The 14,756-nt window shown below is 53.2% G+C and overlaps 1 protein-coding gene and 1 long non-coding RNA gene across 16 annotated transcripts in view; one reads left to right on the plus strand and one right to left on the minus strand.

The window, feature by feature from the left end:
* KIAA1614 (KIAA1614 ortholog) overlaps positions 1-14,756 on the plus strand; it is a 33,120-nt gene that overhangs the window by 10,793 nt on the left and 7,571 nt on the right. For 8 of the 12 annotated variants that reach the window (XR_012122818.1, XR_012122821.1, XR_012122819.1 and 5 more), the window contains exons 5-8: positions 7,099-8,648; positions 10,401-10,557; positions 11,194-11,337; positions 12,064-12,319. Coding sequence is in view for 6 of the 12 variants with exons in the window: in XM_073216837.1 (XP_073072938.1) it covers positions 7,099-8,648; positions 10,401-10,557; positions 11,194-11,337; positions 12,064-12,319 (2,107 nt within the window). In the remaining 6 variants the exon portion in view is untranslated. Of the gene's footprint in view, positions 1-7,098; positions 8,649-10,400; positions 10,558-11,193; positions 11,338-12,063; positions 12,320-13,932; positions 14,115-14,756 lie in introns of all 12 variants that reach the window. The other 4 variants (XM_073216840.1, XM_073216838.1, XR_012122822.1 and 1 more) reach the window with 3 other exon arrangements.
* Positions 3-10,391, minus strand: LOC140844466 (uncharacterized). 4 transcript variants are annotated; one of them, XR_012122826.1, is made up of 5 exons: positions 10,179-10,391; positions 6,353-6,493; positions 6,124-6,214; positions 3,452-5,825; positions 3-3,022 (listed from the first exon to the last, which is right to left on the minus strand). It is a non-coding gene; the product is annotated as an uncharacterized lncRNA (long non-coding RNA). The 4 variants fall into 4 exon arrangements; XR_012122824.1 differs by having other exon boundaries at positions 6,349-6,493; XR_012122827.1 differs by lacking the exon at positions 6,124-6,214.

Here is a 14,756-nt window from a genome sequence, read left to right on the forward strand (position 1 = left end):
GTGGGGCCCAGGCCACGGTGGCCTGAGCAGGCTGTGGTGGGGAGAAGAGATGGGATCTAGCCAGAATGCCACTGTCCACTCCTCTCGACTGTCTGTGTGTGTGTTTCCCATGTCAGGCACTTGTTTCAATTCATTTAGTCAACACAGCTTTACTGAGGGCCTACTGAGTGTCAGGCAGTGAGGACTGGAAGATGAATAAAACATACTTTAAGCCCCCTGGGGGGACAGAGATCACAGTATCCAGGGAGGAAGACGGGCAAACAGATCAATAACAATGCTGTGGACTGTGGTGTAGAGGGGGAAAGATGTGCATGCATGTCTGGAAAGGACATGGAGGCTTGAGAGGAGGTAGCTTCTAAGCTGGGGCTTGAAAGAGATGCACATACTCACTGGGCACATGAAGGAGGTCAGGGTGAGCCTCCCAGGGCAGAAATCATGAGCAGAAGCACTGTGCTCAGGAGTTAGGCCGGGCTGGAGTCCGGGACATGCTGGGGTGTGGGGCATGAAGGCTGTATCGCTTAGTGGGGGTTGGTCATGGGCAGGACAATTTGGATGTCATCCTGACAGCTGGGAGCCACTGAAGGATTTGAAGCAGGTGGAAGCAGATCTCATTTGCATTTCAGTAGAACCATTCTGGACACAGGGATGTGTTGGACACAGGGGACTGGGGGCAGTGAGGAGACTGCACCATGGTCCTGGCGAGATGCGGTCAGGAGGAGGGAGTAGAGACGAGATCGCCGAAAGCCAGAAATAAGCAGGCTTAATGAGGCAGTAGAGAAGTACTTAAGAATCTGGAACCAGACTGCTGAGTTTAAATTCTGGCTCTGCCACTTACAGGCTCTAGGGAAGTGTCTGTGCCTCAGTTTCCTCATCTGCAAAGTGGGAATTATAATAGTGCCAGTCTCAAAGGTTGTTGTGAGGGTCATATGAATTAATACATGTCAAGTTTTAGAACAGCACCTGGCAGGTAGTGAGTATGATGTGAGTGTTACCCCTTAATTATATAATTAACTAGATGTGGAAAGTAGGGAAAGGGGAGGCATCCAGGACAGAGCCCAGGGTTCTAACTTGGTATCTGGAGGTTCGTGGAGTCTTAGCCAAAGGGTAAAGCCTAGGTGCAGGGTCAGGCTTTGGAGGGGTTGCCCACAGAACATCCTTTGAGATACTTATCAGGCACTTGCATAGGGGATCTATAGAGGAGGAAAGAGGTCAGAACTGCAGATTTGGGCACTACAATGATTTCATGATGCTGGAGCCATGGGTGGAGGTGAGCTCATCAGGGATGAAGAGACAGGAAAAGAACAAGTTCAAGGACATTTAGACCAGCACTTCACATATATGGCTGCTCCCTGAGTGACATCTCACCCCAACATCATATCTGTTCCGTGTACCATGCTCCTCAAGGAACCACTTACATGTAGATTTCACCACACCAGAGCGGGTGCACCTGGGCCTGCGAAAGAGCCTGCCAGCCCATGCCAAATTGCTCTAGGCCCAAGCAGGACCGTCTTTGTGGCTGACAAGGCCCATGGCTTCCTTGGGACAGTGGGCTGCTGGGTCTGCTGGTTTCTGTCAACACAGGGCACTACAGGGAATGAGGATTCTCAGTGGACCTGGCCTATGTGCTCTTTGGTGGGGGATACTGAGCCCACTCTGAAGGCCGAGGACCTTCATGGCACCAGTATGAGCAGAGGGCTGTGGCCTGCCTCTGTGTTCATTGACACTCTGACGCTTAGCAGAGGGGCTCAGGAGACCCTAAATCCTGGCAAGAGGTGCCACATAGGTTACCCTTTTATTTCCACATTTTGTGCCTTGTGTCCCTCTGGGGGGCACATACTTAGGAATGGGTATGGCTTCTTTGAAACATGCTAAGCCTTCTTTCCCACATATGCATGGGGTCTGGAGCCTCAGACTTCCCACTGCACTTTCTGCAGGTACTTAGGTTGCACTGGGTAGCCTCAAAATAGGCAAGACTCTCGGCAAAACAGCCCGGGCTCTGTGAACAGACTCTTGGATACTTCCTCTTATCATGTCAGCAGCTCACAGCTCCAGTCACTCACCTTGAAGTAGGCTCCCTTTTGCCAGGCTGTCCCCTGGCTGTAGAAATGCTGTGGAAATGCAAGGTGACCCACTTTAGCAGCTGCTGTGTCCAGAAAAGAATTACTTTGACTTGGCAGCACTGGTGAATCCTCAGAGTGTAGTTGAATAATCAATGCCAGATGGCTTGCTACAGATGCTTCTAAAGGTTATGCTTGTCAAATCACCCTAGAGAGCCATGCTGAGTTAACATGGAGATGCCACACAGGCCCCAGGCCTCAGTCAGATGCAGAAGCTCCCCACTCCCCTTCCAGCCCAGAGGCATCACTCCTTCCAAAGAGCAGCTTGGTGAAAGATGGATGGAAGGTGGGGGGCAGGCAGAGCAGTCTGCATAAGGCCTTCTTTATCCCAGGTCTGGCTGGAGGTGGCTGGGGCAAGCCTGAATAGACAGGCTTTTCCAGGAGGTGAAAAGATAGCAATAGCTACATTTTCTGGAAGCAAGTCAATGTAGAAATTGAGCAGCTCCTAGAAACACAATCTCTTGCTGTTTTGGGGACTGGCACCCCTAGGTTGGTATTCCTAGTCTGAAAGGCAGAACATGCCAGCACATTGCAGGGCCTGGAAAGGTGATGCCATAGGTGCTGTTGTCCCATGTCAGTTCGTGGCTGTGATGAGACTGCAGTGCTTGTGTAGGTTGTGTTGATTGTGTGGTCCAGATAGCATTATTACAGAAAGTCGGCCTTCGGGAAGGAGCTTCCCATGGAGGCTGTTCACGTCCAGGTTCTGAGGCAGACAGAGTCCTCTCGGAGACAGGGGACGGTGGCGGTGTCTCAGCGCCTCACCTCGGGGAGCTTGGCGCAGGTATGGTGTTTGCTCACGGCGGAAGTGCCTTATCAGCTCCATGCTTGTCTCCAGAGTCCTCACGGAAACTTTGCACACCGTTCCCAGCACTGCTGGTGGAGGCCACTAGGTTTCAGTAACTGAGCTGAAGGTTAGACAAAAAGTGTTATTTATACCTTTGACGTGAATTCCAGATAGGCTCAATTCACCATCTTATATGTAGAAGTTAAGGTCACTGATGTGGCTGAAAGGAACCGGACCCCCTTATTATTAAGAATGTACTGCCTCTGATGCTGGGTGTTTTTTTTCCCTCCGCAGAAAGTACAGCCTGCATCCTGTCAGCAGAGCAGGGCATTGCCCTCCAGGGCCTGCGCAGGGGTGGTCATATCTAAGCCTGTGTACCAAATCTCCCAGTGGGCCTTCCCTGCACTGAGGGGGCCTTCCCTGCATTGGGGGGGCTTTCCCTGCTTTGGGGAGCCTTCCCTGCATTGGGGGGGCTTCCCTTCATGGGGGGCTTTCCCTGCTTTGGGGTCCTTCCCTGCATTGGGAGGCCTGGCCAGTGAGGGCATCCTACCTGTGCAGCAAGAGTAGAGCTTCTCCCTGGTAGGGCTCCCTTGGTGCATGTCAGGGGAGCTGGTGATGCTGTTTCTCTGGCTGGAGTCTTCCCTTCCCAGGCAAGAATGCCCTGGAGAGTAGACACGGAAACCCCACATGGACAGTCACCCCACGAGAGTGATTGTCCCACAGTTCCTTCCTTGGAGCCTGAAAGGCTAATGAGACACACATGTGGGAGGGGTCCTCAGGGGCTCCAGGGCTTCACAGTCACCAACAAAAAATTGTCATCAGCACAGGTTCAGGTGAAACAAGCAGAAAATCAATCAAACTGCAATAATCCACAGTGCAGCCCTTATAAGCAGAGGATCTTCCTAGCTCTCAAAGCAGGCAGATCCACTTGCTTAGCAATAGTTTCTTTAAAAAAAAAAAAAATTTCTCCTGGAGCAGAGCTAACTGGGGAAAGATTCTGGAGTCAGGAGTAGTGGCAGGTATGCAGGCTCCCTTTGCCCATGGCACCACAGGGCAGTATAGACACCTAGGGAGTGCCTCGTGTCAGACTCCAGGGAGGCCCCCAGCACAGGCACTGTGGCACTTGTAGGCTGTAGGATTTAGGGAGGGTTTACTCCTGCTTGGTGTGAACTGGGGACTAGGATACGTGTAGTGTGACATGGGACCTTAGCTCGGCTTTATTCTGCCAGCTCAGCATTCACAGTTGGGTAAGCACAAAGTCCTCTCCTGATGTGATCAGAGGCCTGGGGTCCAAGATTTGAGGTTGTTGTCTATCTGACATGGCACAGGTGAGTGAGTGCCTTAGCTTTCAGCCAAAGCTAGTTCCCCTGCAGTTTCTCAGGGAATCAGGCTTGGACAATTCAACTCTGACCTCTCAGTCCACCCTCCGATCCCACAGGGCAGCTGCTATACATACACATCACACTCCACTCCATCAGCAGTCCAGACCATTCCAACCCATCAGGGCTGTGAGGCTAGTCAGGGGCTTTACTGTTGAGATGCAGAGGAATAGGGTGGTTAGCAGCAGCCATACCTCCAGGTCACTGGTCATGTTCACTTGAGCCAGACAGGCTAGGCCATTTATCCATGCAAAAAGAATAGTCTGGAAGGATGCACTGTCAGTCCAATAAGTGCCATATATAGTTCTAGAAGTCCTCTAGTGGCCACTCTTTCCACTGGGGGGAAGATTCTGGAGTCAGGAGTAGTAGCGGGTATGCAGGCTCCCTTTGCCCATGGCACCACAGGGCAGTGTAGACACGTAGGGAGTGCCTCGTGTCAGACTCCAGGGAGGCCCCCAGCACAGGCACCGTGGCACTTGTAGGCTGTAGGATTTAGGGAGGATTTAACATGGCATGTTTTGACAGTAATTGTGAAGTACAGGTGGTTTCTTCCTGCTCTTATCTGAACTCATTTCCTTTTAATTGCATACCATAGTTTTCCTTCTGTTGGGTAGCTGTAAATCTGGTGAGGAAGGAATCCACTGTAAGGCAGCCTTTTTGAGAGCACTGGTATCCTTCTTCCAGAACCACTGAAGCATCCAGTTAGAGGAGGGATTAGTAAACCCACTGGCTGCTCCACACACATTTCATTATGTTGTTGGGCTTTCAGGGCAAGCCTGAGCATTGTGCTATGAATAGTATGTGTTGAAGCAGAGTTTAATTCTTATAGTAGATGGACGGGGAGAAGGAGGGTTTAGCCAGGGAAAGCTTCAGAGGTGCTTTGGAGGACTAAAAACAGTTGATATAACACAGAAAGTATGGCAGCATAGAAAACTGTCTGGAGAGGTACATTTCTGGGTAATTGGAAGAAAGTAGCAGATCCCTAAAACAGAGGCTCCTGTCTGCAGACAGGGCGTGACCACCAGCATGGTCAGTGTCTAGTTCTGTTTTCATTGCTCCTTCTGAGGGAGAAAAACTTCTTACAGCTAATCTTTTCCCAGCTGCTCAGGTGCTGGTCAGTCCATGAACTGTCTCAGGTGACCACTCCTTTGTAGGAATGAGGAAGGACCATGTGCTCAAGGCAGGCCCTTCCAGCACTAACCTGTGATGACAAGTGACTGGTACAGGTGTTGAGAGGAGGGAGATTTATTATTAGTTAGGTTTCTGCAGAGAAAGAGCTAAAGGATGCGTGTGTATATGTAAAGGAAGAAAGATTTATTTTAAGGAATTGGTTCATGTGATCATCAGGGCTTGATAAGTCCAAAATCTTCAAGGTAGATTGGCAGGCTTGAGATCCAGGAAGAGTTGCAGTTAAAATACAGAGGCAGTCTGATAACAGAATGCTTCTTGCTCAGGGGAGATCAGCCTTTGTTCTAATAGTGCCTTCAACATTGCATGAGGCCACCGGATCGCAGAGGATAGTCAGCGTTAATTGAAAGCCACAATCTAAATGTTAATTATATCCAAAAAAACATCTTTACATAAGCATCCAGAATAACGTTTGATCAAGTACTGGGCACCTTGGCCTAGTCAAGTTGACATATAAATTAATTATCAAACATGGTGTCTATATGAGAGCTAAGATTTAATGAGAGGATTCAAATGTGGGCAGGTTAAGAAAGAGTCCAGGAAACGGTGGGAGGGCTGCATGAGGTGGGCAGGGTGAGAAGCCTGGAGGCCCTACAAGTGAGTGGGGGAGACAGAGGGGAAAGCAGGGAGGAATGTGGAGGGCCTGTATTTTTACCCCAAAGACTGTGAACTTGATCCTGTGCCTCCTTGGGGGCTGGTGTGATAAAGCAGTGCTCCACGAGGGCCAGCTGACGGGGGCAGAGGGGCTGGGTGAGAGAGCACAGAGGGGTCCAGTGTGAGTGATAAAAGTGAAAAATGAGAGAAATGTGGTGAATCCCAAACACTTAGATTGGTGGGGAGGCTGCTGCAGGGGAAAGGAAGGGAGAGGTATGGTCCTTACTCACTAGCCTTTGCTACGGAACGGCCAGTGGGCCTCACAGGTGACATTTGTTTTCTTGAGCAGAGCAGGAGTTTGACCACCAGCCACAGTGTCTCCCAGAGCACGAAAGGATGGGGACTCTTGCTTGCACAGTAATTGCCACAGCCTGTCCGGATGAGAGTGTGTATGAGACTGCGAAAGGGCGGGAGCCATGTGGGAACAGAGGTTGAAAAGTCCAAAGAGAAACAATAGTTTTGCCACTCTCTAAGTTTTGTCTAAGCAAGATGATTAGGAAGCCCAAATGGAAATGTTCTGGGAGCAGGAATGCTTAGAAACCCTGACTTCAGGTCCCACACAGTCTCCATAGAGACTTAAAATACCCTCTTCCCATTGAAGCTTTATAACAAATAACTCTGTTTTGCCACAGTTCCTTCATTGCACCAGATGCCCATGATGGCCAGGCTCACATTCTCAGGATGCGTACGCACACCCAGCACAGGACTTCCTATCATCCTCAGTACAGTCCTGAGCTTAATGATGTTTCATTTTAACACAGGCTGAGCCAGGCAACAGGGAAGCCAAATGTAAAGAATTTGTTAGTGTGTCTCAGGATCAGGATGGGCTCCTAAGCTGTTCTGGTTTGCTGCCTGACCCCCCCAGGAAACCGGATTTGGGGTAACTTTGGGGTGGTAATTACCACGGGGCACCTGTGCCCCAAGGTGCCTTTCTCCCCATCTTCCTGTGGTGACGACTCTCCTGTCTCCCCATCAGAGATGGTGGGAGAAGCCCAGCCTTGGACCCGAGAATGACCTTTGCCTTCAGAGACAACCTCCAGAACGGGAATACGAGTGACTCCTCCAGCGGAGAGTCCAGCAGCGGGCAGTGGCCCAAGCCCGGCACCTCGCCATCCCACGTCCGCTTTGAGGACGAGTCGGCCTGTGATGCCGAGTCCCGCTACCTGGAGAGGCTGCAGCAGCGCCAGCGCCAGGTGCTGAGCTCTGCACTGCAAAGGGTGGATCCGGGCCCCCTGCGCTGCAAGCCCAACCTTGCCCACTACATAAGTGGGGGCTGCCGGTGCAGGGACGCAGGCAAAGGGCCCCTTTGCAGGCTTGTGGGCAGCCAGGACCAGAGGGGCCTCCTGGCACCGCCTCCCGCCCCGGGCAGTGAGGGGAAGTGCTGTGCCTGCAGCAGCCGCATGGAGGACCCACACCTTGGCCAGGGGCAGGCACCCCCAGGTCCTCGGGTACTCCAGGAACGTGAGGCCGCCTGTGGGGTGGAGGAGGTGCAAGTGGAGCCCCTCAGCTCTTGGGGCCCCAGCACCCCAGTGAGGCTCCTCCCTGCTGAGCAGGGGCTCCACACGGAACGCAGCCAGGAAACGCACATTGGCCACCCACTGCACCCCGAGGAAGTGGACTCTGCCCTGGACAGCACAGACACCTCCGACAGCTGCAGGACCGACAGTGAGGAGGTGGGGACCCCTCAGCCCGGCAAGGCCAGCCGCCCTCGCCTGCGGGGCTCCAGGCCTCGAGGAGGCCCCAGGAAGTTCCGAAAGGCAGAAACAGAGCTGCCGGGGATCCCTCAGGCCCTGTGCTACTTGTCTGCAGTTGATCACCTGGAGGTTGGAGATAAGGGGCAAGAGGGCAGAGGGCAGATGCCTGAGGGGACTCTGTTTCCCAGAGGAGATGCCTTCTCAAGGCCTCCAGCCCTGGAATCTAAAAGGGCTTCCCTGGGGTCCCAGTGGCAGCCTGGACCAGGACTAGGAAGTCACCGTGCTCAGCCCGTGGATTTCCGGGCTCCGTGCTGGGCAGCCTTTGCCACGACCTCTTGCATGAAGTTGGGATCCTCAGGGCCAGGCAGACAAGCCCAGGGTAGAGAAAGCCACCTGTCTCTGGAAACTGTCTGCACTTCCTCCCAACAGACCCAGGCAGAGGTCTGTCAGGCCCAGCAGCCAACCGCTTCCCTCACCCCTGACGACTGGGTGCCAGCCTCACCCTCTTTGAGGAAAACCACTTCACCCGTGTCTCATGGGAAGGCAGCCCTGGCCGGACCCTGCAGGCTGGGTGACCAGGGAGAGCTTGTGGACACTCCCGTGCCTCCTTCAAGAAGTGTGGTTCTTAGGACCTGTGAACTCGACTCCCTGCAGGCCCAGCCCAGCAGCCCCCTGGTCAGGCACCCACTGCTGGCCTTGTCCACCACCAACTGCAACAACAGTGGGCCCTCTGCGCTGCAGGAGCCCTGGGGAGGAGCCACGCCTGGGGGCAGGGTGGAGAAGGGCCCCTGCAGCCAGGAGCCGGAGCTGCCCCTAGAGAACCGCAGAGATGGTAAGGGCTGCTCCCAGTCCCCGGCAATCCTTGAGCAGAGCCCCCAGGCCAGTATGTGGCCCACCACTCTCTCGGGCTGCACTTACTCGCATTAGCAGATAGCTAGCCCCGCACTCTCCAGCAACCTCTTGGAGCCCTTTAGAGCACGGGTGTTTTGGGAAGCTGTGGGGTCTCTGGCTGGGTGCAGGATTCAACATCAGCCTAGAGGCAGGTTAGCCAGCTCGCACTGGAGAGGCAGAATGTGGGGAGGCAGTGGTGATGCGCGCTGACTGCAGGGACCCGAGGTGTGTACAGGAGCTCCGAGCTCCGTGGCTACTGCAGGCCTGGGTGTGAAGGGCATTTTACTACCAGCAGAGCAGGAGGAGGGTTTGCTCTTTGCTCGGAGTGGTTCATGCCTAGTAATCACATGGCTGAGGACCTTTCCCCTCAACATCTTCATTTCATGCATTCATTCATTCAGTATCTATTGAGCATCTGTTACATGGCAGGCACCACACTAAGCAGTATGGGTAATGTGTGAGTAAATTAATTCAGTAGGAGTCCTGCCCTTGAGACCTTCATGGCCAGCAGACATGCTGTCTGGAGGGCACGGTGAGCAACGGGCAGGGCCCTCCCAGACCTCCCACACCACTGGGTCATCTGGGGGTTTCAGCAGGCAGGACTGCAGCAGGATAGAGGGTATCACCTCTGCCCTTGGAAGGGGTCCTCATGCTGTGCACAAATCTTGGGCATCAGCAGCCTTAAGGCCTGGTCCACACGTGTGATCTAGGGTGAGAAACTCAGCTGCTCACTCTGAGGCAGAGATGACAGGCCTGCCCCACATAGCCTTGCCTTAATGTGTCTGTGGCCATGGCAGCTCTGGGGCTGGGATGGCTCGGGAGGGGTCCAGGGCTTGGAAACTCCACAGAGGACAGGGCAGAGAAATGGCAGGCCATCTGACCCAGCTGAGGACGTGGATGCCATACCCTCTCCACTGCATGTGTGACACAGGTACTTTCCCCCACGCGCCCTTGCTCCCTTGCTGGCTTTAACCTTGAGGGTGCAGGCCCTAAATCCCTCGTGGGTGTGTTTTCCTCCCATGGGTTGGCCCAAGGCTGCCTGCCAGCTGCCCCAGCCACTTCCTGCAGGGCTTCTCTTGTGAAAGGTGCTTTCTGGACATCCCGGCCTTCACCTTCTCAGGGCCTGGAGCAGAGGCCAGGCGGGACTCCTCTCACCAGCCTGGAGGTCCTGGGCACATGCCCAGATAACCCCCCTGTGCTCCAGGCTCCTTCTCTGTAACCTGAGGCTAGTATTGGAACCTGTTTCCTAAGAACCCATAAAATAATCTCTGTAGAAGGTTTACCTCATTGCCTAGCACATTACAGAAGCTCCCAAAAGAGTGGATGCCATTAAAGCTGTTAGCCATCACAGCCGACAAGATTGTGGCTCTTGTCCCAGGAATAAAAAACTACCCCCTGCTCTGAACTGCATCTCTTGATATAGGAGGGACGTGATTATCACAAGCAGCCCCTTCATTTCACAGACACTTACTAATCATCTGCTGTGTACCAGGCGCTGTGCTGGGAGGTGATGGGGCTACAGCAGGAAACAATCCCTGCTGGGCAGGTGTCTCCCCACCACCTCCATGGCTCTCCTGCGGCCCCCACCTCCCGCTCCCTCTGGGGCCCCCGCCTCTGTCTTTGGGAATGCCCCTCCCCTTGCTGTGACCTATAGGGAGGAGTCCCTGACACACGAGGGCTGTGGTTGTTGCAGGAGGACTCCGGAGCTTTCTGGGCTCAGCAGCTGTTGGCACCACCAACCCCATGAGCATTACCCTCTCCCTGACCTCAGAGGAGCCAGAGTCCGGCCAGGAACCAGAGGGAGGCCTGCAGAGGACAGAATTGAGTTCTGGAGGGCATGTGTCATCCCGGTGAGTGACAGAAGCAAAAGCCCTGACTATAGGAGCCAGGGGACCAGGGTGCTGGGTGGAGAGAGCCCCCTAGAGGGACTAAGCCCACTTCTCCCACGTCCTGGGCATGCTCCTAACTGAGGTCTAAGCATTGCACCCCTACGGCCCCTTCCCAACCATTTTTGGTCTAATGTACTTAATTATTCCTTCACTGATCATTCATTGAAGGCCTCAAGCTCCAGGTGCTGTGCTTGGCCAGCTGATGTGACAGTCCCCATACTCGGTGCTCCCAGGATGGGGCCCCCTGACTGTGAGCACTTACTCCTGACTCTAGGCATGGAAACAACCAGATGCTGAGAAACCAGCCGGCATTCACATTTCCATTCTGTTCTTCAGCCCTGAGGGTCTGAGTCCTCATCCTGGACCCTAAGGCCTTCGTGAGCCAGTATGCTGGCCAGGGCCTCTCCACTGCACACGGTTCCTGGTGACATGCAGCCCACGGCTTCACATGCCACCGAGAGACGAATGTGCATCTCCAGCACGGTGTGCTCCCCAGAACTCACACTCACACATCCAGTTTCCCCGACATCTCCACTCAGGTTCCTGGGAGGCCAAGCTGGACTCTCCATCATTCAAAACAAAAACCGCTTCCCCCAGGTCCTGCAAGCACGCCATCGCCCCCATGGTCTCAAGCCCCAGCTCGGGGCGTTTCCTTGGCTGCTTCCTCCTCTCCTGCTCCTGGCTCCCAGCCCCTGCCTGCTCTCAGTCTTCACTCTTGCCTCTACAGTTTCTTGCCTACATGTAAGTCAAAGTTTTCTTTTTAAAACCTTTAGTAAGTGATGTCATTTCTCCTGCTTAAAACCCTGAGTGGTTTTTCACCCCACTTGGAATGGAAGCCAAAGCCTTGTCCGGTGCTCAGTCTACCTGTCCAGTTTCATCTGGCACCACTTTCTCCCTTGCTCACTGCATCCAACTCCGAATGGCCAGTGTTCTTGAACACACAGCCTCTTCCTGCCCTAGAGCCATGGCACCAGCTTTTCCTTCCACCTGGAATTCTTACTCCAGGCTGGACAGGACTGGCCCCTTGCTGTTCAGCGCTCAGCTTGAATGTTGTCGTCTCAGAGAGACCTTCCCTGGCCATGCTGTCACTCGGTCTCACCTTGCTCCTCAGGCACTCGTGGGTTTTCTCCTCTGTTTACTGTCTGTGTTCATAAGCTCCTGAGAATGAGGACCTTGTCTGTCTTGTTTACTGCATGCCCCAGGGTCTATAAGAGGTGAATGAATGAATGAACGAATGATTGGGTGAACCCATCAGTGAGTGTAACGCCAAGGGTCTTCTCCAAGCTGCTCTCGCTAAAAGCTCCCCAAGCAGAGTACCTGCAGAAGCCCACTCGGCCTTTCTTCCAGAGCTTGGCTGCCACTTCCTCCATGTGGCATTGGTGCTGGCCCATCTGGGACCCATAGGACCCAAAAGTGTGATCTGCCCCAGCCTCTCCTGCCCACCTCACGTCCACCCTTGTATTTCAGAGCCTCACCAGGGGTCAGTGCAGGAGCTGGCGCACCCTCAGCTGTCCCTTCCAGCAGGAACAAGAAAAGCAGCAGCCTCACCTCCACCCTGGGGCTGAAAAAGCTCTTCTTGGCCCTGGGCCAGGGCACGAGGCCCAGGTTGGGCAAGACCTATAGCTACAGTGTGGAGCATCTGCAGCCCCCTGCACCTGGCCTGGCTTCTCACACCAGCACCCCCAAAGTGAAGAGAGCCCCGTCATTACAATTCCTGCATCTGGTGAGTCCCAGTGGCCCAGCCAAGGGGTGAGTGAGGCCAGAGGTGATGTAGCCACCGTGGGAAGGAGGGGAAAGGGTCGATGAAGTGCTGAGGCTGCTGCCCCAGGAGCCCTGAGTGGAGAAAGGGTGTCTGCCGCACAGTGATCCCTGGGACTTGGGTTCCCCTGGACACAGGGGGCCCCGCCGGCTGCCCAGCCTGGGCTCAGCCTAGACCCCTTCCTCTCCCTCAAGTCTGCCACCCCTGCCAAGTCCTGGAGTCTACTGCCTGGTCATTCTGGAAACTTCTCCCTGGCCACAGCAATTCTGTTAGGCTGGCACCAGTGACTTCACACCTGGGTTGCCTCAGTGACCTCCTGGCACGGTTTTCCCCACATGGTCCCCCTGATATGCAAATCTAGCTGTGCTGCCCCCTCGCTGAGCATTGCCATTGGTCCCTCAGGGATCACCCTTAGGATAAAGTTCCCGTCACCTGATATTGCCAGAGGGTTCCTGTGATCTGACTGCTTTCACCTCTCACCACTCTCCTAACACGCAGCCCCCGTTTTCCTTGTCTTTGCAGTTAATCAAGCCCCATACTGTCTGACTTTAAACCTTCACTTGAAACATCCCTCTCACCTTCTGTACCTGCTAATGTCTGTGCATCCGTCCACACCTCAGGAGTTGCCTTGGCAGGAAGCCGCTTCCAACCCTTTCTTGGGCCAGACTGGGGGCCTCTGCTCTGTGTTCCCATCGCATCCTGTGCTTCTCTCCTTCATGGAGTTTGTCACAGTATTTTAACTGATTTTTGTCTGTCTCCCCTCACTGGACTCTGAATTTTTTGAGGGAATATCACTTGATCTTTATATTCCTGATACAGGTTTCCCGACTGTCCAAAAGTAGAATGTTCCTACGAAACCTTTTGTGGACTGGATTGGCATAAAGCAAAGAGGCAGTTACCATTAATTTATATGGAAAAATTTTTGAGCCTTCCCAGACCCAAAAAATAACCTCTCTTAGGCTTTTGATACCTTAGGACACATCTTGCTAACAGATGCACAAAATGAGTTGAGATAAAGCAAAAATGCTCACAGATAGTGCCAAGCTATGGCAGCTTGATGCCAAGTATGGGCCCGGGGATGGCCTGGCTGGGCCGCTCTCCCTGCCGGAGTACACGCTGCCTCTGTACAGGCTCGCTGCAAAACGAATGCTGAAAGCTGTTTTTGTTTTTTGCCTTCTTCGTAAATGTGAAAATCCTCTTCAGATGTCTTTTGATTAGTGAAAATAGGTACTGATGTAGGTCTTCCCAAAAGTGAAGTGGCATAGTGCTAATTTTCAGAAAGTGGGGGATACCTCTACTTAGAACAATGGCTAGGATGGTACACATACTCAGTACATAGTGAGTGAGTGAGTGAGTGAGTGAGCAGGGCAGCTGGCTCAGGTGCCCCTTCCCCGTGTGCTCAAGAGGATAAACCAGCAGCAGTGCACTAATTCTCAACTGGGTTTCTGAAAGCCCTGTTCTGGTCCAGGGATTTCCAGGTATTATGTTTGTTTTTCTGTTCCTACCCCACCCCCACCTCCATTGGGGCAGACGAAGCAGGTGACTGATTTGTGGTAATAGAGTTTTTCATTTTTCAGGCTGAAGTAGGGAAGGGAATGCAGGCTGAATGAAAATTCCAGTGCACCGGGGACGTGCACCTGGTACGCGGTCAGTGCTCAATAAACACCTGCCAAATGAATAAGCAGAAGCAAAGAGATCGTAAGCTGGAGAGAAAAGCCTAGAGTGACATTGTGCTCCAGAAATTCACTTTTCTCCTGAGGTTAGGTTTGTTCCGTGTGTGTGTGAGCCATGGCGCCTGGGTGTATTGCCATCAGAGCTTTGATCTCTGTAAACCCTGGAGGGAAATGACAATACCTTTAGTGTAATAGAGGAATTATCAGCAATATAAGCTAAATGGGAAAGATAGAAAGCACATGGCCAAGGAAAGGTGGGAGCAAGTACAGGGAGGACTAAACAAAAGAAATAAATGTTCAACAACTGAGAAAAGAAGATAAAGAAACTGTCTTACCCAGAAGGACTCACGATATACCTCAGTGAACTACTTCCTCTGGGCTGGTGTGCAGCCAGGTGTGCGGTGAAAGCGTGGGCAGGGGCTGCCCGGGTGTGGGTCTCCTGTGCCCTCCCAGTGGGCAGTGGTTCTCACACCTGGCCCTGCTGGCTATTCCCACATCCTCCCGTGGCTGTGGCTCTTTAACCTTTGAACCTGCATCTGGGAGGCTCTCCTCCCTTCTCCCTGCTCCCCTCTCCCCAGGAAACTCCTGCTTGTCTTTCAGGTCTGAGTTAAACATGACTTCTCCCAGGAAGCCTTCCTGAACTCTAATAAAAGGTCAGGGTCCCCTCTTAATCTTCTTGATAATATCTTTCACTTCCTTAGAGCATAGATCCCAAATGTGATGAGTAA

Source organism: Manis javanica, chromosome 11 (assembly GCF_040802235.1).
Source record: "Manis javanica isolate MJ-LG chromosome 11, MJ_LKY, whole genome shotgun sequence".
Taxonomy (NCBI): Eukaryota; Metazoa; Chordata; class Mammalia; order Pholidota; family Manidae; genus Manis; species Manis javanica.